General features: G+C 39.9%; 1 protein-coding gene across 4 annotated transcripts in view; it reads right to left on the bottom strand.

Annotated features, from left to right (window-relative positions):
• The window catches only part of usp54a (ubiquitin specific peptidase 54a), a gene marked incomplete at its 3' end in the record, with an annotated part of 79,553 nt that overhangs the window by 10,640 nt on the left and 45,441 nt on the right, over positions 1–23,472 (bottom strand). For all 4 annotated transcript variants that reach the window (XM_014020173.1, XM_014020175.1, XM_014020176.1 and 1 more), the window contains 8 exon segments: positions 2,710–2,859; positions 2,943–3,089; positions 3,163–3,265; positions 7,709–7,791; positions 9,311–9,424; positions 9,500–9,634; positions 9,706–9,798; positions 21,504–22,237. In XM_014020173.1, the coding sequence (XP_013875627.1) occupies positions 2,710–2,859; positions 2,943–3,089; positions 3,163–3,265; positions 7,709–7,791; positions 9,311–9,424; positions 9,500–9,634; positions 9,706–9,798; positions 21,504–21,680 (1,002 nt within the window).

The raw sequence follows: 23,472 nt of genomic DNA, 5'->3' as shown, positions 1-23,472 counted from the left end.
AGAGAGAGAGAGAGAGAGAGAGAGAGAGAGAGAGAGAGAGAGAGAGAGAGAGAGAGAGAGAGCACGTTCAAACCACACCCTCGTGTCTGTCCAGCTGCACTGATAAACAATGAAGGGATATCCTTGTTTTCACAAGCGGCAGAAAGACAAAGAATGACACCTCTCTTTCCAGTTATTAGAGAGCAGCAGCAATGAGGAGGAGGACTTTCGATAGATGAGAACATGAAGTCTTTTACACTGCAACAAAAAATCCTGAAGTGATGTGTTCTGATTTTTCTTTTGGGTGGAATGTTAATCAGAGGTGAAGCAGATTCTTCTTTGATCTGTGAACAGGTTTTTATCTTCAACATTACGAGTTTTTTTTTACATAGGCAGTAGGTGGCGCCAAATCTCCAGCAGCAAGTGATGCGTACGCTGATCGTTTGATGTTTTTCCAGAACATTCGATGAGATCAGTTTGACCTGGAGTAACCCATTAACACATACGTGCCATTTTGAACCTTCACTTCAGATAAAGACTCCGCTGCAACCTAAAAAAAAAAGAATCAACGAAAACATAGATGGTCTTTAAAAGGGTCTTAGAAAGGTCTTCAGTGAGCTCCTTGTTACATGGGATGGAGCATGAGAAGTTTGTTGCACAAAACTTTCACAGTGAGGTCGTGAGCATAGGTGTGGATTGGTCATAAAGAATCTGAAGTAGGACTATTAGTCCCCATCACATTCACACCTCTCTGGCAGAGCTCCAAATTAGTCATTGTAAAGCTCTCAGCACATGGTCAACCCATCCTCTGCTATAAATACAGTCACCACACTCAGCCATCCTTCATTCAACTTTAGAACTCAAAGCACGAAGCATTTGATCTCATCTCCATCACTATAACCAGATCTGGGTGTTCGGAGATTTCACGATAGAAGAAACTTAAACAGAATTTCTTCAAATCAAAGATGATGCTGATAAAATATTTTAGTTTTATGGTTCTCTGTGATTATAAAGCAGCATTCATTAATGTGCATGATACATGCATATTTAATGCAGCATGACAAAATGATTAAGTGCACAGTTCTGGTACCTGGCTCAGTTCTGTGGTGGATTTTACAAGGTTCTTTACAAAACTGGAGACCTGCAGGTTAGGCTGGAGGACTTCCAGAAAAAGGTTTTCTTGTTGCTGCAGCAACAAAAGGGATGCTAAATCAGAATCAGGTTAGCGAAGGAGGTGTCTTTATCCATCTGGTCTGGTTTAACAGTTCTGAAACATTTAATTTTGCAGACTGTGGCCAGGTCATGGAAATTTCTAGCCTGGCCATTGCCTTCCTACGCAATTTCACTCGATTCCAGTCTCCCTTCTCTGCTCCTCTGTACGAAACACAGCCAAGAACAAGGGGCTGGTTTTTAGCAGGCTAGGAAATGCCATGTTCTTAGCTGCATCCTGGTGCAGTCTGAAAGCTTAGGACCATACCACTGTGTAATCGTAAGTGAACATGTCAATATTGTCAAGGGAACGTCTTGCTGACGTACAGAGCATAGTGAAGGTGCAGGAGAGCATCTTGGTGATCTCAGATATTAGAAAAACCTTTATGGTGAGAACTACAGGCATGATTAGAGTAGCTTGGTCCAGAATCAGGGTCATTGTCCTCTAATCAGAGGATCACAAGTTCAACTCAAGGAACTGCAGAGCAATGAAGTGTCCTTTGAAAATGCTCTGTACACCCTACTGCCCACTGATATGCTTATTGGTGTAAAGAATTTAAAAGTGAAGTATACTATATTGCCAAAAGTATTTTCTCACTCATCCAAATGACAAAGCAAGGTCCATAAAGACATGGATGGCAGAGTCTGGGTGAACTTGATTGACCTGCACAGAGTCCTGACCTCAACCTGATAGAACACCTTTGGGATGAATTAGAGCGGAGACTGAGAGCCAGGCCTTCTGTCCAACATCAGTATGTGACCTCACAAATGTGCTTCTAGAAGAATGGTCGAAAATCCCCATAAACACTCCTAAACTTTGTAGACAGCCTTCAGAAGAGCTGAAGCTGTTCTATCTGCAAAGGGTGGACCAACGTCATATTAAACCCTATGGATTAGGAATGGGATGACACTGAAGATCATATGTGAGTCAAGGCAAGTGAGTGAATACTTTTGGCAATATAGTGCAAAAAAACCTACATATTGGAAAGCACTGTATGCGTGTGTGTGTGTGTGTGTGCGTGCGTGCGTGCGTGCGTGCGTGCGTGCGTGCGTGTGTGTGTGTAGAAGAGGTTAAAAAAGTGCTACAGAAGAGTAGACCGTTTATCATTTGCCACTGCCTTCACACTAAAGGGATTTTCCAGATGTGCTGCAATTCAGTCTATAGGTTGTTGAGGTCACTGAGCGTTAACTAATTAATTTATTTTTTTGATTAGACAATAACATCTCTGTTCAAACTTATCTGTTCTGTGGCTTTATTATTAACCAGCTGCAGCACAAACCTGTTGTTCCTTTCCCCAGTGACTATATCAAATACAAGACATTCCAGTTTACTGAACAGATTTTCAGTAAGCGTATATGAAAAACTTAAAAGTAAAGGCTAAATTCCTTTAGATAGTCTCAAATTGCTCTACAAGTACAAGCAGAAATAAAACACAACACAAGCAGTTGTTATCCCGTATTTTAACATCAAATACATTAACATTAAACCTTGATTTATAGATAATGGTGTTCAGATCATACCTCCTTCACGTGAGCATCATCGAAGTACATCCATCTTCTGATTTTAGTCTGGAAGAAGAAGGTGGAGTAGTGTTTCCCGTAATAACAGACCATTCCTACCAGGTAAAGCTCTGCCTGTCGAGCCTTTTCTTCCGTCACTCTGTAAAACAGCTGCGGAGAAAAGATCAGATCATCACAAATGCTGATGATGCAGAGGTTTATCTGTCAGATCTGGTTCCCCTCTCAGGTCTTACATCACCAAGGCGCAAGCAGGTACCCAGTGTGTGGATGACGTCCTCAGCCAGATCCGAATGATCCGAGTCCCAAACCAGGCCGATGGTGATGATCTCCGGACTGTTGAGGAGCACACGAGCCATGCGGAGCTGCTGACCACATTGACTCTGAGGAGGAGGGGATAGATGGTAAATCTGAGTCTCTGTAGAACCAGTTCATGTTTGTTTACTGAAGCCTTACAGGACAGCTGCGCAGGTCTCCCATGCTGGCATTTCGTAACAGCTCCCCAAACATGCTTGGAGTTGCCTTCTCCCTCGACTCCAACATCTTCACAGCTTGGTTACTGAGGAGGAGAACAGTTTGTGTTTGTCATTTTACTGTTCTGCATTTAAAGAAGCTACAGCTCTGAGTTGTGGAGTTCCTCAAGGGTCTATTTTGGGATACTTATGGCCTGATCTACTAAGATCCCAGATAACAAGCCCTAAATTGCGTGTGCAAACTAAAAAAGAGAATAACTGGGCATGTTATGGGTGATCTACTGAGATTGTGTTTATGTGTTGATAGCAGATGCAAAAGTGGCACAGACCACCTTTTTGAAATGAGTATTTTCCGTTAGTGGCTGTCATCATGGAGAGTTTGAGAGAGCACATAAGAAAAACTACTCTGGTAGATGCCAGTGTTAACTGTGTTTTATTTCTGACAGTCCAAATATGTTGATACATGCACAGAACATTTTCTCTCTCTGTCATCTGTCATTCTACAGACAGTTGTTCGTAATGTGGTGCTAAATTATTACATTTGCATTTCCTCCCACCTAGGTTTTGGAGTTTTGGTTTTGGCTAATCATGTATTCTGCATATTCTTGACAGAAAACATGCTAAATGGATTTAGTCTGATATTTTGCTCATTTGTCAGATGCAGTCCTTGGCTTTGTGTGCGCTATCAGTAGATCAAGTCAATAGAATTTGCTGCTATTGGAGTCTACGTTTAGAAAAAAATATCCTTTTGATTGCTTTGATAGTACAAACCCCAAAACCAGAAAAGTTGGCACGTTGTGTAAATCGTAAATAAAAACAAAATACAATGACTTGCAAATCTTTTTCAACCCATATTCAGCTGAATATAATGCAAAGACAATATATTAAATGTTTGAACGGAGAAACTTTATTTTGTTTTGCAAATAACCATTAACTTAGAATTTAATGGAAGCAACACATTGCAAAAAAGGTGGCACAGGGACATTTTTACCACTGTGTTACATCGCCTTTCCTTTTAACAACACTCAGTAAACGTTTGGGAACTGAGGAGACCAATTTTTGAAGCTTTTAAGGTGGAATTCTTCCCCATTCTTGCTTGATGTACAGCTTAAGTTGTTCAACAGTCTGGTGTCTCCGTTGTCGTATTTTACATTTCATAATGCACCACACATTTTCAACGGGGGACAGGTCTGGACTGCAGGCAGGCCAGGGGAGGACCCGCACTCTTTTGCTACGAAGCCACGCTGTTGTAACACGTGCAGAATGTGGCTTGGCATTGTCTTGCTGAAATAAGCAGGGGCGTCCATGAAAAAGACGTCGCTTGGATGGCAGCATATGTTGCTCCAAAACCTGTATGTACCTTTCAGCATTAATGGTGCCTTCACAGATGTGTAAGTTACCCATGCCTTGGGCACTGATGCACTCCCATACCATCACAGATGCTGGCTTTTGAACTTTGCGCCTATAACAGTCCGGATGGTTCTTTTCCTCTTTGGTCCGGAAGACACGACGTCCACAGTTTCCAAAGACAATTTGAAATGTGGACTCATCAGACCACAGAAYACTTTTCCACTTTGCATCAGTCCATCTTAGATGAGCTCGGGCCCAGCAAAGCCGGCGGCGTTTCTGGATCTTGTTGATAAATGGCTTTTGCTTTGCATAGTAGAGCTTTAACTTGCACTTACAGATGTAGCGTCGAACTGTAGTTACTGACAGTGGTTTTCTGAAGTATTCCTGAGCCCATGTGGTGATATCCTTTACACATTGATGTCAGTTTTTGATGCAGTACCGCCTGAGGGATCGAAGGTCACGGGCATTCAGTGTTGGTTTTTGGCCTTGCCCCTTACAGATTCTCTGAACCTTTTGATGATATTACGGACCGTAGATGGTGAAATTCCTAAATTACTTGCAATAGCTCGTTGAGAAAAGTTGTTCTTGAACTGTTCGACAATTTGCCCACGCATTTGTTCACAAAGTGGTGACCCTCGCCCCATCCTTCTAAGTGAATGACTGAGCATGTCAAGGAAGCTGCTTTTATACCCAATCATGGCACCCACCTGTTCCCAATTAGCATGTTCACCTGTGGGATATTCCAAAAAAGTGTTTGATGAGCATTCCTCAAATTTCTCTGTCTTCTTTGTCACTTGTGCCAGCTTTTTTGAAACATGTTGCAGGCTTCAAATTCCAAATGAGCTAATATTTGCAAAAGATAACAAAGTTTACCAGTTCGAACGTTAGGTATGTGGTCTTTGCAGTGTGTTCAATTGAATATAGGTTGAAATTGATTTGCAAGTCATTGTATTCTGTTTTTATTTACAATTTACACAACGTGCCAACTTTTCTGGTTTTGGGGTTTGTAATATCCAGAATTATTTCACTGTTGAACACAGAGACAACACAATTTGTAAAAATTAACTTTCTAAGAAAACAGAATTAATTTGCCAGACATCTTAAAGGGCACCTATTATGCAAAACTCTTTTTTTTTTCATGTTTTCAAACTTACTTTTGGGTCTCTACTGCTTAGAGAAGCAGTCCAAACACCAAAAAAAAGCACCCAGCCATTTTTAACTGTAATTACATGTATTTTTAGGTATTTGGAAACACGGTATTTCTCAAAGCACGTTATTCTGACGTCACAATAACAGTCACCTAGCAACCTAAACCAGAGTCCTGCTCCTTACGAGGCAACCTGAGGTGAAGCTCCACCCACTTCCTCAAGGGACGATAGTTGTTCTGTTTTTACAGCAGCCATGGAGAACAGCGATGCCTGGATTAATTTTATTTTTTATCTTTGATGACAATGTTCTAACAATATTGCCAAAGAAAGCTGTAGTTTGTGAAAATAATTTCACTTTGGAAACTTCTACCATGTCAGGGGGCGGAGTTAATGTAAACAAACGGAATGGAGGGGGATTTCCATTGCAACTTCTGCATACAGCACGAGCTGGAGAGAGCTGAAGAGGCAGAACTAAAAAAATGAAATTTTGATTTTTGAGATTCTTTTTGTGAATTAAATCAAATGAACATGTTTTGTATAGCCCACAGATGGATCCTAACTTGTGCTAAGACCCCCTTAATAGGTCACCTTTAAGTTAATATTAGTGATTTCAAATGAGTGTTTTAGGAACTGTTAGTGACATTAAGGAGAAGTTAAATGCCTTTGTGTGTTTACATTCACACTGCCATGTCATGTAGATTTATTCATGAAATTCTATCTTTTCATTTACTGTAGTCTGCTTTTGCCGGTCATATTAAAAGCTAGATGAACATATAATTTTGGTCTTGCCTGTTTCCAGACAGATGTGAGGATTTTATTTTTCCTCTTTAAAACATTAAATAGACCAGCAGCTTGTTATTTAGCAGATGTTCAACGTTCACAACTCTGTGATAGTTCTGTAGTTCATGAGTTTGTTCTCTTTATACACAAACCTCACAGAACGAACAAGTTTAAATCTTTGCTTGAGACTCACCCTTTGATTTGAGTAAAACAAAAATCATAGTTTGTGCATTTATTCTGTATGACAGAGTATTAGGGCCACACAACAAGATTGTTTTAAATTTTTTTACATTACAAAAATAAAGACATTATATTACATTAAGATCGTATGAAAGTTATAATATTATGAGAATAAAGCCACAATATTATGAGAATAAAGTCATAATATTACGAGATTAAAGTCGTGATATTACGAGAATAATGTCATAATATGAGCATAAAGTCTTAATATTACGAGATTAATGCTGTGATATTACGAGATTAAAGTCATAATATTATGAAAATAAAGCTGTAATATTACGAGATTAAAGTCATAATATTATGATAATAAAGACATATGAGAATAAAGTCATAATATTACGAGATTAAAGTCATAATATGAGAATAAAGTCATAATATTACGAGATTAAAGTCGTGATATTACGACATTAAAGCCATAATATTATGAAAATAAAGTTGTAATATTACGAGATTAAAGTCATAATATTATGAGAATAAAGTTGTAATATGAGATTAAAGTCATAATATTATGAGAATAAAGTCGTAAAATTACAAGATTAAAGTCATAATATTACATTATATTATGAAAATAAATATTATATATTTATATATAATTGATGGATAGAGCTTCATCAGAGCTAAACAACCAAAAAAAATCTGAATTTGCAGGTGTGAGGAAAATAAGGAGGAAATGAGGAACGGAAAATGGACACGTCATGTAAGATTACGACTTTATTCTTGTAATAATAATTTAAAAAAAACTTGTTTTGTGGCCCTAATACTCTGTCGTAATTCTGTTATTGTCATAAGGTTAGAATAAACAGCTGGAAGACATCTGCACATCTTCTTCTCCATCAGTCGCTGACTTTTTCCCGTCTGAGCAGCAGAAACTCCTCAGGTATCATGATCAAACATATCAGTTGCCTAGGTGACCCTGATGTGTTGCCTAGCGACCGCAGTGTGAGGGTGTGTGGCCTGAAGTTTGTAATTGTGAGTTTGCAGCTAAAGATAGAGCCGCTGACAGAAACGTACCACAGGGAGGTGGTGGAGATGTAGTGAACCATCTGAATGAAGGGCAGAGGGTCTGAAGACGCGCCACAGCTGCTGCACACACACTGACACACACACAGAAACCACAGGTCAGCAACACACACGGCAGACATGAAAACACAACTGGCAAATGTTTCGACACCTAAATGGCCCCAAACAAGAACTGATGTGATAATCTGCAGATATTAGACGCCTTCTCTAATACAAAACAAACCCAACTGAAGTTCAAAACACTCTGAACAAAATGTGTTTGAAGTTTAGTTTTCTCTGGAAAAAAAACTAACACTTCCTGACGTAAGCATCTTAAACTCTCAGTTTTAAATAACTATTAAGAACACAGCTTCATCTGTATTCTTGTCTGAAAACGTGTGAATGCGCAGGCTGCCTGGCAAAACAAACTCAGGGCAGCAAATACCCAACAGGGTTTCCTGTTATGCTCAGTTCAGAGTTTTATAATCAATAACGACAAAGATGAACCAACAACAACGTGAGCCACATTCATGATGCTTTTTCCATTGTTTACTTTAAATATAACTAATCAAATTCTGCTAACTGCATCCAGATGAGTTACAGACAAAAAAACAAAACATGAACTAACAGAGAAAAACATTTTCATTGTTAAATTAAACATATAAAAAGTTACTTTTTTAAACATGAAGAGATGATGTTTGATTCTGTCACAAAATGAAGCAATAACAGCCTGGCAGGATGTTCCTTTACTGTATTTAGATCCACTTTAATGAAAATAACCAGCTAAACAAATGAGGATGAGACTGAACCTGACAAATGGACGAAAGAAAAACACTCAGCTTTTCAGATCATTTTCAGTGTTAGTCTGAGTTAAGGGGGTTATATCATGTGTTTCTCATGCATTTATTTAAATTCTATACCATAATAAAGTAACTATGTCACCTTCAGTTATCAATAATGTTGTTTATATGTTTAAATAGAAAATAAACTTGACTTCTCATCATATCTGTTTCTAAACACCTTGTAATTGGCCTCTGTCTTTTTAATGAACCTCCTTCCTCTTCTGTCCCACCCATTTCAGCACAGGGCCTGGTGTGTGTGTGTGTGTGTGTGTGTGCTCTGTGATGAGGAAGCTCAGCTTGGAGACACAGTTCAGAGGAGGAGCTGGTCCCAAAAGGAGGTTCTAGGCCCAACTGGTGGTTTTTGGTCCCCTGCCTGCTGCCTCAGGACACTACAGGATTTATCAAACATGCACGAATGAGTCAAAGTAAGACTCTGGGCATGTTTTTGATGACAGGATAACATTATAACATGATATAAAACTCAAAAAAGTTGATTTTACATGATATTGCCCCTTTAAGTTTGATGTTGTAAACTTACAGGATGAATCCTGAAAACTGAAGTTTTCACAGTAATCTCAGTCATTGCTAAAAAGAAAAGAACTTAAATCTTTCACTTTTTTAAAATCAGCAGCAAGGATGTAGTTCAAAATAATTCCAAATAAAATCAGTAAATCTTGACATGACTCAGATTTCATATGTTTTGTGTAAACCCGAAGGCACTGCAGTGACAGATGGAAGGTGTATTAGTTTTGTCAGACCTCAGCTGTCTCACCTGTTCGAACAGCGTCATGGCGAACTTCTGATGAGGGATGCAGTGTCTGGCTGTGCAGATGTCCTCTTTGGTCTCGTCTGAGATGTGGAAGTGGATCCTCATCAGGATGTTCTCCTGTAGAACAACGGAGCTTGAGTAAATCCCTGACAGATCAGGTTTCAGGTGTCTTGGGCGACTCGGGTGACTCACGAAGCACTCCGCAGCGTCGTCCATGATGCCGAGCTGAAACCTCTGCTCGTCCTGGAAGGTTTTGGCGAGCGCGCTGCGCAGCGCGTCGGACGGCAACACTTTCTCGCTGCTGTACTGGAACTGAGCGAAGATGCTCTGAGGGAGGAGAGGAAACAGGGAGGTGAGGCCGGTTCAGGGTCCAACCCTGCTATTAGACAAGTTCTCACCTTCAGAGCGCAGAAAATACACGAGTCCGCCATGCACTTGTGGTTGGTGAGCTGACGGAAACTTCGTCGAAAGATGTCGAGGTGCCAGAGGACCTGAAACACACAAACAAGAGGACAGTTGAAAACATAAAAAATGCTGCTGCAAGCTCAAAGTCTGCAGGCTGGCTTTAAATTAAATAAAATATTAATCCTAAAAAAGGTGATTTTTTTTTGTTTTGTTGAAAACTGAAATAAAAAAACAGGCAGAACTTACAGCAGAGAAATTTAATATTTTACCCTTCAAAAATCAAAGGATTATCACTATACTGCAAGTATCAAAATGTTAATATTCAAGTGAAATCATCCAATAAAGAGAAACATTCTTAGGTGTCCACGATGACTCCCTGACAGTCCTGATGCCTCTGAGTTTCTGTCTCTGCTCAGTTCAACAGTTCAAGCCCCTCTTCAGTCAAAACATGTGATAAATTGACATAATTTGTCAGCCAATCATCTGTCAGCACAGCTTCGACTGAGCTCAGAACAAACCGACCAATCAGAGACAGAGTTTAGAACCATGAGAAGTTATGGAAGTGAAGAGGCCGAGTGTGTCAGCCTGAGTTAACCTGCTTCAGACAAACCACCTGAACTCCTGACAGACGACACATTCAGATGAGATGATGGGAGATGGAGTGAGAGCGCCCGGAGGAGGAGCAGCATTATTTTTGTTTAACAGAGAAAACCGGACAAATAAACAAGTAGTGACAGAACGCACATGTATGTTGTTGTGTACATGTGCCAGAACTACATCTAATCAAAACGGACAGAAGACGTCTCTGCCAGAAACAGTTTATAAAAACGAACGCTGCTTATTTTGACACTGAAGAATATAAAGTTTTATTTACAGAGCAGGATTTAACCAACACTGATACGTTGTTTTTGCTTCATAATGTGTTTGAATATCAAAACAACCACAAGGAAAAGGAACTAAATTAACATAAAACTTACAAACAAAATAATGCAGTCTTTATTTATTTTTTTTATTTATTTTCTAAAGTTTCCGGAACAGACAACATAAAAAAGTGACAAAACTGGGAGGGAGTGACAGTAACAAATAATAGTGATTCCTTGCACCATTACACCCTTAAAACAATCTGTAAAGCAAATTAAGCAGTACTATACAGTATATATAGCACGGTGGCTCAGTTGGTAGAGCTGATGCCTCTCAGCAAGAAGGTCACCGGTTCAAATCCCGGTCTGGGGACCTTTCTGGGTAGAGTTTGCATGTTCTCTCCGTGCATGCGTGGGTTCTCTCCGGGTACTCTGGCTTCCTCCCACAGACCAAAAACATGACTGTTAGGTTAATTGATAACTCTAAATTGTCCCTAGGTGTGAGTGAGAGAGTGAATGGTTGTTTGTCTTGTTTGTCTCTATGTGTGGCCCTGTGATGGACTTGTGACCTGTCCAGGGTGTACCCCGCCCCTCGCACTGTGACTGCTGGATATGGGCACCAGTGACCCACGCAACCCTGAAAAAAAAAAGGAAGAAGCATGTACAGAAAATGGATGGATGGATGGATATACAGTATACAAAAAGTCTTTTGTTACGGTAAAAAAAATAACTATTAAAAACTTGCTATACTAAAATAAAGACAAAACTGACCTCAAGTTTAACAAAAAAAAAGTAAACGCACTTCTTCATTATAAAAGTTATAAAATTAAAGCTGTACACCAGAGAAATACCAGAATTCAGTATTGAATTATTATTATTAAGTAATGATTGAGAATAAACCTGATTTGTTACCTCCGCCAAGGAGGTAATGTTTTCGGTCGCATATGTCTGTCTGTCTGTGGACAGCATAACTCAAAAACGCGTGGACGGATTGTCATGATATTTACAACACATGTTCATACTAACAGACGTAACACACCATTAAATTTTGGTGATGTTTCGGATCACGATGCGGACACAGGATTATTTCTTTTAATTCGAGCGAATCACAGCAAGAAGTTGCGAGCTCCCCCAGCCCTGCACAGAACTTCAGGAACGTGTTGCTACGTTACGGGAATGACTGATGCGTGGCGCAACCGAGCCGAACCTGGTACCTGGTACTGGCCCACGAGCTGAACCACCGGTCCCCCGCCTGTCGTCTGCGCGCGGTGGTTCACTTCAGCCCCTGAACCACTGGCCCAGACGCAGATCAGAGGGCCGTTGGTTCAGTCCGTGAACCGGCCCACAGGCTGGAGTGAACCCCCGCGCGCAGACAACAGGCGGGGGACCGGTGGTTCAGCTCATGTGTTGGCACCAGGTTCGGCTACTAATACCTCAGAAGATGAATTTGAAAAGTCTTCCAGCTAGATCTAACAGAGATGTGCAGTGCTCCAGCTCATCATTTCACTGTGGAACATCACCTGTCAGTCACCAGGGGCACAACAAGTGGGGGCGGCCACGGGGGGCTGTGCCCCACCAGTTTTAACCTCTTGAGTCCCAAGCTTTGTGCTTATTTAAATATTTCCCAGCTATATAAGATTAGTAGAACCTTATAAATATAAACGTTTTTTGAAAAACTAAGAATTAAAAATATGAATACATATTTTATTTAAAATAAAAAACTTAAAATAGTTCATCTGAAAAAAGACAACTTGTATAGAATAAATGTCCTCAATATCAGGATGAAGCTTTTCATGAGGTTAGAGGCATTAAATAAATCAATATTTTTAAGCAATATATACTTCTATTTTCAAACTGTAGATGTTTCTCTTCCCATCAGGGAGGCTTTSTCAGTTGAAAATATTTGGAGTGGGAGCTTTAGAGCTTCATGAAGGTCTATAACTTAGAACACAGAATAGAAATCTGTCCCCAAACTGGACCATGATGCTTTGCGTTAGGCAAAGATGGCGGTATCCACGATATATTACATTGCAGGATGGGGAAAATTGGTCTTGGCGGAGGTTTGCACTCTCCGGGTGCTTCTAGTTTTGAATGTTTTCGTTTATTGCAAGATTTTTTTTAAATGACACTTTTCACTTTAAATGTCTTTTAGCCTAATGATGTTCAAATTACACCTTAACCACTAGATGTCACTAGTGCTCACACTGTTCCTTTAATGATGTAGTTTAAATGCAATAAAGTTGTAAAAATATTGAACAATCTGTCCCACTAGGGACTTTATTTATTTTTTTCTTGGCATTTATTTGATGAAAAACATTCAATGCACTCATCAACTTGCACTCTGGATTATTTTAAAGAACTTAAAAAATTTTATTTTGATGCCCATTTTGTTACTGGGTATCCATAAAATGAATAACTGTTATTCCAAACCCTGTGCACATAAGCAGGGGTAGACATAAGGATATTTTTCAGGTTGTCCAGCAGACAACCTGTTGACAAAACCTGGTTGTCCACAAAACCTTTTGGTTGTCCAAAAGAATCTCAAGAAAAATGTAATTTAACAAGTATGTTGTCCTGTAGACCAAGTTTATTATATATAATTGTTCTCAGTCAGCCAGGCTGACAGGATCTGTGTGAAAAAAAACGTCTTCGTTCTCTTCTTTGAAATAGAGTTCAACATTCATAAGCTTCTTTCTGCTCATAGGTCCAATATTTTCACTTAAATAGGAGTATCCTGTGTACAAGACCTTATTAAAAGTTACAGTTTAGTGTTCTGTTTAGCTTTACCAAGTTTTTTCCTCCCTTTCATTTTTACAAATAATGAACACCCACGTCAGAGAACTTTAACCAAGGTCCTTTTTTTTCTTGGTTGTCCACCGGACAACCAGGAGACAGGATCTGGTTGTCCGAAATGAAAATAGGTTGTCTCGGACAACCTAAACAATGGTTATGTCTACCCCTGCGTAAGATTCAGATTAATTCATCCCAGTACCTGAATCTCAGGCTGATGTTGTGTTTGTTATGGCAACCAGACTTTTCATAACAGGATCAGAGTCTGTCGGTTCAAACACAGCTAGCAGCCTGCAGCTGATTTCAGATGGTTCAGTCAGAACTAAAAGGATTAATGTGTCGCTGAAAAAAACCTTCATGTGTTTAAAACCTAAATCAGAATCAGAAAAGAAAACTGCAACCCTTCAGGTGAACATTGCTGGTCTCCTGCTGAGTCTCAGGAATCCAGACAGGAATTTTTTTCATCACTTGACTTAAGAGGTGGGTTTTAAAAAACGGAGGCTGCAGAGGTCAGGATGACTGACAGGTTCTGATTCAGTTCAGCTGTGGAAACACAGAGCAGTTCTGCTACTCAACTGTTCCTTTGATCAGAAAAGGAAACTGGAAGATGATTTCAAATAATTTGAGAAGATTCAGACTATAATCTACCATTTTGAAAACTTTTTTTTTAGATTTTTGCAGTGCATAATCAGAACCCATTTGGGTTTTATTTGATAATTGGCTGAAACTTCTCAATGAGGAACACAATATAACATAAAATCTGTCCATCAGTTAAGAAAACTATTTTGATGAACCAGAATTTTAAATGATTGACGATTTTCATCCCCTCATTTTACCAAGGACAAACCAACATCCTTTCCCCAGAAACCTTATTATGCTGAAGCACTTTAAACCCCACTGTGAAGTCATGTTTAACTGCTGATCATAGAGGAAATGAAAAGAAAAATCCTTTTTTTAATCACTCTCTTGTTAAAAATGCCAAAAATGGCGTAAAGTGAAGGAAGTCTGAGTTTTTACTGAAGTTTCTGAATAATTACATTTTAATAGACTTAAAATTATAGTCAAGCCCACTGGTAAATAACATTTTTTAAGCATCATATGGCTCTGCACACTTAGATTGTTTTATTAAAATGTTTCTAGTTTATTCTAATATCATGCTATAAATGTTACAAATACAGCAAGACACATTTACTCTCATCTTGCTCAGAGACAGCGTGAGACGGCGTTCTCTCAGCGTGAGGCTGCGACACCGACAAGCTGCAGAAATCTAAACATGATGTGGCAAAACGTCAGAGAAAAAATAAAACCAAATCTGAACAAAAACAGATTACTAACACAACAACTGAGGATTAAAACACAACTACAGAATTAAAACCAGTCCAGGAGGTCGATTGTAGTTTCTGAAGGTGGATGGAAAGGGTGCAGGACTGACGCAAAACTGCAGTTTCAGCTTGGCTGTTTGTTTCTCCTTCCTGTCCCCCCACCGGGTTCAATATGTTGCTCTATTCAGGCGTTCAGGTAACAGACCTTCTGCTCAGATCTCCACAGGACCCCTACTTTAGACGTCCGGAGTGCTTTCAGTTTAGAAAATATATCTGTTAACTTCAGAGGTTTCAGATCTTCTCAGTGAAAACATTCATCCTGCAGAGTGGAGCGCTGCAGGGAGCAGCAGGAGCTTTTACTCTTCTGCAGAGGTGTTTTTACAGAAACACAATTTAGATACCTAAAATCACAGGTTTTATATTCCTGGGTTTGTTTTGGGATTAAAGAGTGTAAAACCAGAAAGAAAGTAAAGAAAGTCAGTTTTGGATTCATGTGTCACAGGCTGCAGATGTTTCTCAGAAAGATTTATGTGTGGAATCAGCTGCTCATTATGGCAATATTCTTCATCTTGACTTCGTCGTCGTCACATGTCTGAGCCTCTGAATGTCCCGACGGTCCGACAGCTCCTCCGGTTCGCCACCCCCGTTCAGATCAACTCAGGTTTCATTTAATCACGTTGGTCCAACGGGTCCGGGCGGACGCTCGGGCTGCCGGAGGAACTGGAAGAGTCCAGTTTGAAGTTTCCTGACTAATGGATGCAGCCGAGCAGGGGAAGGTGTGTGTTCACGGTCTGGCAGATTCCTGCGGCTGCCAGTTCAATCCTCACAGATCCAGTCGATCAGGAAATATCCTGATCTAAAACTGCATGACTGAATATAAAACTGGAGTTTTAAAAGAAACAAAAACAGTATTATAAAGTTTTCTTCTAGTCTTTTCCTTCTCACAGCCCAATGTCAGCTATCTCTATAACTGATCTCATTAAGTTCACCCAAAACATAACAGCCCCTGGAATCAAATATCACCAACCAACAAGAGCAGAGCTTCAGGTGTCCAAACATCAACAAGACAAAGAGGAAGAATATTTTGGTTTGGTGAGTGGGGATGGATAAAGAATCCATATTAGTGGAGGCCTTGTAAGTGGGCCCATTGCTCTCCTCAGAAAGACACTGAGCTTTACTCAAATCTTCTCTTCCCTCGGATGAAGGACACAAGGTTAGAAACACTGTGTTCTGAGCTTCTCTGGATCCAGAAAGAGGATCCAAGATTTATTTTTTTGACTGTTCAGAGCCAGGCAGTGGTCTAAGTCAGTGTTTACCAAAGTTGGGGTCGGGACCCAAAGTGGGGTCCTAAAACATCAAGGTGGGGCCCTGAAAAGATTTTCTGAATTAATGACTTTTTTGCCTTAGTTGTTACAAAGGAGTGAGGTTGGTGTATTTAAAATGGATAGATGTAGTATAAAAATATTGTTACTATGCCCATGTTTAGTTGACCTGATACAAATGTTTATCATCCAAAAATAGTTGGGGGCACAGGTCTCTGCTACTGTTATTTTGTGGGTCAAAAGCTGAAAAGTTTGGGAACCACTGGTCTAAGTAGTGTAAAGAGGACTCTAATTCACTGCCACGGGCATCACAGACCATTGTCATGGAGTCCATCAACCATTTTGTGGTGGTTCTTTGTTGGTTCTTGACTGCATAGTGGTCAACTTGGGCAGAAATCCCAGAGGAATCAGGTCGGTCAGGACCACCATAGTTTTGGAAAACTTAAGATTAGGGGTGTCCCGATCAGATATTGATATCAGTCCGATATCAACCAAAAAACGAGTATCGGATTTTATCGGCCTGCATTAAATATCTCAGATAAAAGCGCTCTCATATAAGCAGTCCAATCCAGCAGTCCACTGCCCCGCTCCAGCTTCTCTATCCAGCAGTGCTTGGATCCAGCATGCAGAGCCCACGTGATCACAACAACATGCTGCGCTAACAAAGTAGCTGGCAGTAGGAGCGATGTCAGCAGTACTTTCTATTTTCATCAAAAACAGAGTTGAAGCTAAGTGCAAAGTTGTCATGCACAGTTTTCTGTGGGGGAACAGAACTGTGTACGTTCTAAACCGGAGAGACAACCAGGCTCTACTCTCCACCCTGGCAGCACCTATGTGGTTCGGCTTTGGTCCAGTGTGTCTCCATGGTTCCAGTTTCAGAACCTCCTCTCCGGTCCGGTCGGTGGTTCTAAACGGGCAGGAGCGAGGACAGCAGACTTACAGTTTTGACATCAGCAGAATGCTGCCCGTGGATTAGCTCTAGGATTGATGGACAGAAGAAAGGAGAGCGCAGCTTTTGTTCTGGAATACGAGCGTGACATGGCGAGAGCAGTGATAAAAACTGCTCCCTGCAGGGGCGAGAGGCTGATCTCCACATGATGCTCAGACTGTAGAAAGTGAAAATGCAGCAGTAAGAAAGGTAACTATCAATTTAATTAACTGACTAATTTTTACTATTTATTTTTTGCTTATTAGTGATGTTTAATCTGTTTACACACTTGTTTTAGTGCAGATTAAGTGCAATTATGTTTTCATCATCATCATCATTTATTAATAAAGTGCAATAAAAAACAAAGTGCTGTACAGGAACATAAAATATAAACAATGAACATAGTACAGTAATAAAATAAACAACAAAATCAAACAAAAAAGCAAAGGCTGTCCAAATAATTGTGCTCTTCAGACTCAAATGCCTGTTTAAACAGATGAGTTTTTAACAGAGACTTAACATCATTTAGAGACCCCGCTGACCTCACAGACAGTGGGAGATTGTTCCAGAGCCGAGGTCCTGCAACTGAAAAGGCTCTGTCCCCCCTGTCACAAGCCGAGACCTGGGAACAACTAAAAGCTTTTGATTTACAGATCTCAGGGATCTATTTGGAATGTGAGGCTGTAAAAGCTCAGTCAGATAATGAGGTGCCAAACCATTTAGACATTTAAAAACTAAAAACAAAATTTAAAAACAATTCTAAAAGAAACAGGTAACCAGTGAAGAGAATACAATATTGGAGTGATGTGTTCATGGCGTCTTGTCCCTGTTAATAAACGAGCAGCTGAGTTCTGAACCAGCTGTAGATGAAAAACCAAAGACTGCTCCATCCCACAATAAAGGGAGTTGAACTTGAAGTAGTCCAGTCTAGAAGTGACAAAAGCATGAATAATGGTGCGTTCACACCGAACGCGATTTCAGCTTCAAAATCGCAGCCAACGCTGAAGTTTGAAGCTTGCGCACTTTGAGGTCAGACGCAGGACAGCTGCGCTGCACGGCAGAGCCTCCCCGCCCCTCCCTCCTCTGTCGGGCTCTGTTTAATTTCGGACGAGGAAGTGGCTTTGCTTTATTTACAGAGCAAGAACATGTCACGTTCATCAGATAATTAATTCATAATTAATTCACCAGATAATTCAGAGTAGAGGCTCACTTTCAGGACTATTTTTCCAGTCTGATGAGTCGCTGCCACGCATTGCTGCGGATCAGGACACGACTGCAGGCACTCATTTCAGCCTAAGAGCAGGAGCTCTGTCTGTTTCAGGTTAGTGGACATCATTCAGTAAACTGTCCCGTCAGGAAATATGTCGCTACGTCACACAGTGGAGTCTCTCTGATTGGTTGACGCGGCGCGTCGAGCTGCAAAAGTTCAGATTTTCTAACTTCAGCGATTTGCGCCTCAGCGCGTCGAACACTCAGATCGTTCAAATCGTTCAAATCGCGCTGCTCTAATCGCACTTGAGGCGCCGCAGAACTTCCCGACGTTGCTTGAAGCGCGTCCACCATAGACTTTGTATGTAAACCTGCTGCTCCTGACGCTGAAATCGCGTTCGGTGTGAACGCACCATAAGCCTCTCAAGGACATTATGAGGCAGGTAATCCTTGACTTTACTTATAAGTCTCAGAAGATAAAAGATAGACAGGACTACTGCACTGACCTGTTCTTTAAATTTAAAATCAGAATCCAAAATCACCCCAAGATTTCTAACAGACACAYGGCCAGACAAAGGGTCCAGTGGTCCAACAGCACTACTGCATCCTGTCAGTTCATCAGAGTTACCAAATAAAATGACCTCTGTCTTTTTATCATTAAGATAAAGAAAGTTCAGGTCCATCCATGCTCTCACATCTTTTAAGCATTCAAGTAGCCTATTTACAGACTGGGATCCACTACATCTTAATGGAAGATAGACCTGAATGTCATCAGCATAAAAATCGTATGACACGTTATATTTGTGAACGTTTTGGGCACAGTCAGTAAAATTGGAGCTGTGAACTCTTAACTTTGAACAGTTGGACATTGGACAATAATGTGGGGTTTTGTTTTGTACCCACCTTCAGTTATTCCCACCATAAAGCAGCACCAGGCTGACAGATAGTAAAACAATAATTGGAGTGATTTTGAATTGTTATTTTACACTTTAAAAGTACATTTTGCATTTATTATGTTTTATTTTTCAGGGTATTCCAATTTATTTTATTTATTTTATTAAACTGTAGAATGTTCTTCAGTTTAAAATGTATGTGACCCATTGATTAAAATTAAATGGGTCAATTTTTCTCAAACCTACTCTTTTTCACTGTTTGACCTGATCAAGACTTTTACAAGATTTCACACTACAAAATAGGTAAAAGTGTGTGATTCGTACTGATATGTTATCGGGTCAATGTTGGTATCGGCCAATTCTCAAAGTTGCAATATTTGTATCGTATCGGAAGAGAAAAAGTTGTATCAGGACACCCCTACTTAAGAATGTCCCGTGTCCCCCCATATAACTCATTCCAATTTGATTCTGTTTATTTAAATAGTGCCATGTCACAACAAACGTCTCAGAGCACTGTACAAAAACAATCTAAGGAAGACAGCAGATTTGAGGAAACTATACTTTTAAGCAATATAAAAGAAAATAAAGTATGTGCACCATATATATAGGCAAAATACAGCAATACTTTATGATTCTTAAATTTAGAGTAATTGTTGCGTCTTTGTTAACTGGTTGTTTGTAAACTTCAATCAAACCTTCAATTGGGATCACGAGTCTCAACATGTAGCTTTCAGTTGAAAGATGAAAAATTTAAAAATAATTGCTTTAGATTTGGGTAAAATGGATTATTCTGAGCACTGAAAAGGAAAAAAATAATGAACTCAATAAAATTTTTTAGACTTTGTGTTGTTTACAGATTTGGACCGAGACTGTTGGACATCAGAATGTGTTTCTGTTTGGATTTTCTAACAGCTCCCAACTCCAGCCATCTGTTTCCAAATGTTCAGAGGGTTGAAACACCTGACAGACTCGTTCTGACGGTATGGTGAGAAAAACCAAATGTTTCTCAAAGCTCAATCACAAGATGCCCAAAGGACTCTACATACTCCATCTGAAGTCAACTTGCAGTCAATGTGGTAGCAAAACGCTTGTGGGAACAATTCTTTTTAAACAATGAGGATTGTTAAAGTGAGTTAATTCAATATGATTTGTAAACCAGCACACACCCATTAATTTTAATGCATCATGCTCCACTTCAGCTCGACTGATTTCTCTTCCAAGCCTGCTTCAGATGTACTTTGGGTCTGACCCCTCACCAGGGTGTGAAGCAGCTGATCCAGGACCTGCCCAGACTTTAAGCTCCACTTAAACAGTGTAATGAGTGTTTGTGGGTTCCTGTCCCACCCGGGTTAATGAGTCAGCCACCGTAATTACAGCTCTCAGCTCGTTTTGTCGCTGACTGCAGGTGGAGGCAGACAATCCTCCACCCCTTCATCATTGATGACTCACTAACCAGAGCAACAAGCAGTCTGGGAGGAGACGCAACGGATCATTACAGACTCACTCTGGTTGTTATGAGGGGGAGTGGCTGATTGTAAGACTCGTGCTGTGGATAAAAACTCTGCAGCCGGTCGGAGCCGAGCGGCTGCAGGAGTGTTTGGTCTAACAAACAACAGCTGCCACTCATATAACGCTGAAGGTAATCAGTCTTTTAAAACAATGTTTATTTTATCAAACAAAATGGTAAAAACTGTGCTGGTGAGCTAAAACTCAGAACTCAAGTATCCCTTCAATAAAATATTGGTCAGCTGGTGAACATAAAAACACATTTTACTATTTTTCTTTGATCACATCAGTTGGGTTAAAGCAGAATGTTGTACTGAAACGCTAACCTTTAGGAAAAATAAAACTCAACATTTTTTGTGTTTTCCTTAAAAGTGAGAGTCATTACAATAGCTTTTTGGCTTTACTACTCCACGGGTCGTCGACCGCTCTGAGTAAACAAATTTTAACCTGGTGGGGAGGCATGTAAAGCCTGGTGGCCCGCCAGCCTTATAATGGCGCTGCGGGAAACCCTGCAACACAAGTGGTTCAAATCATTTTTCTGGAAGCCACTAACTTTGATGTTTGTGAATGTCTAAAAGTTTTATTTGTGCATTTTTCCTCTTTTAACTCAGTTTCAGTCCTTGTAACATATGGTACATCTTTAAAACAAATCTCAGACTTGACAAAAAAAGAAAAATCAATGTTAAAAAAATACAGCTACAGATGAACAGAATCTAAAAGTTCCTTGGGAAAATGGTAAAATAATGAAGATGTTTAGAAGCAAAACACTAAGAAATGCTGGTTGAACTGGGGTTTCTCTGGCTACACAACTAGGCAACTTTATTATGAAACGGTGTTATAACATAAATACACAAAAATAATTTTAATATTCCTAAATGCAATTGCAATACACCCGCCCTTAAATAAAATAATTAAACAGTGAAACTCAGCCTGTATGTTTGTTCAGGTTGTGTTCTGGTACCTGCAGGGCGCTGTTCAGGAAGCAGCTGTTCTGGCCCGGCTCGTTGCTCAGCCCTTTACTGGGAGCGATGGACGTCATGGTGCGGGGTGCCAGGATTCCCTGCACCCCCCCTCCGCTTCCACCCCCGCCTCTGCCACCGCTGCCGCCTGAGGCAAAGTAGCTCCTTTTCCACGACATGTTCCTGCTCCCTGCGATTATCTCTCAGAGATCAACTTCCTGCTTCTGGTATCCACGGATCCATTTCATCCAGCTGACGGGATGCAAATAAAATGTGATAAAAACTCCAGCAGCAGGCGCAGAGCCAAGGAAAGAACGCTTTTTAGGACATAAAAGAACGTTTAAAAAAAGTGAAAACAATTAAAAATAAAAACCCAATATCCAAGAGTTTGGAGTTTTTGGTTCAAACAGTAAATCCTTAGATGAGATTTTTATTCCACATATTTGTTTTACATCCCAGAAGTTTCCATTTTGCAGGATTCCTCTTCTTTTTTATTCGCACAGAAACAAAAACCTTTCAAAACATTTTATCAGAAGGAATTCCCAGAATTCTCAAACAACGCCGCAATTAAATCCAGTAGAATTTGATCCAAGACTTTTCAGGGACAGAGCGCCATTCGTCTCTCTCACTTCAACATGTGCAGCTTAGACGTGACCAGACCGCATCCTCATCGTCATCATCACACACACTGACCAGAGGTCAGAGGTCAGAGGAGACGGCTCGGCTCAGGACGGATCTGCAGAAGAAGAACAAAGAACTTTGAGCTTCTAGAAAAGAAATAATAATAAAGTCAGAGCAACAAACACTCACAGCAACAAATAAATAAAATTCTTATTTAGTGAATTATTGTCAGACGGTGACCACACTTGTAGTCAATTCAATATACTTATAAAAGCACATTCAACAAACTACAGTGTTGCATGATGACAATAATAAAATAAGACAAAAGCAGAGATAAAAACAATGAAACTATTATTTTTTAATTAGAAGAAAGTAAATAAGAGCATAAAAAGATTAAGTCAAAGGTCAGTGAGAACAAATGTGTTTTCAAAAAATATTTCCAAACAGGAAGTGAAGAGGCCGGTCTAATGTTGGAAGACAAATTATTCCAAAGTTTGTGAGCCACGACTGAAAAACCTGATCTCATCAAAGCATCAAACTAGTGTTCAGGACGACCAGAAGCATCAAATCAGAGGATCTCAGTGGCTGCAGGGGTAACAGAAAGAACCTTAAAACAAAAAACAATATTTCTCCTTGTTTTCGTCTGTTCAGTTCAGTCTGACGTCTTCTCTTTAACACAAGTCCTGTTCTATCTAATATGACAAAGACACAATTTTAAGTTTTTCTAACAAGAATGGGCAAAAAAGTGAAAAACAAGCCAAAGTCCAGCTAAAAGTTATAAAAGATCCTTTAAAGAACAAGACATCAAATCCACGTTTTATTTTGTTTCCAAGAAAGAGAACTGAGGAATGGATTAAGACTTATAACGATCGGTAGGTAAGGGACAAATGACGAGAAGCTGCAGGGCTGAAGTGACTGCAGCGAAGCACAAATACATAAAAAAAACAAGTCTGAGTGTAATTCACAGCCGGCTCGTTCCTGAACACTGATGAAATAGAAAACATGATGAGTAATGACAGAGGAGAAGGCTCTGCTCTGCTCTGCTAACCCAACATTAGTCTGTAAAAAGCAGGATGAGTAATAACTGGATCTCAGGATGTTAAATCTCCTCTAAGAACTAAAACTGACATAATTTCAGGTTTGTGAAGATGCAGAAATGATTCAAAAAAACCTCAGACTTTTGTCACTGCATTCTAGTGCTGTACCAAACGATTATTTTCTAATCGATTAATCTAACAATTATTTTTTTTATTAATCTATTTTTCTAACAACAAATCTATGTTATTCTGATGTGAGTGCACTGGAAATTTAATATGTTTTCATCAAATTAACAAGAACAGTTCTTTAATA

The sequence above is a fragment of the Austrofundulus limnaeus genome, unplaced genomic scaffold, assembly GCF_001266775.1.
Source record: "Austrofundulus limnaeus strain Quisiro unplaced genomic scaffold, Austrofundulus_limnaeus-1.0 Scaffold243, whole genome shotgun sequence".
NCBI lineage: Eukaryota > Metazoa > Chordata > Actinopteri > Cyprinodontiformes > Rivulidae > Austrofundulus > Austrofundulus limnaeus.
The sequence above is the reverse complement of the archived record's forward strand: the minus strand, read 5'-3'. Positions and strand labels throughout refer to the sequence as shown.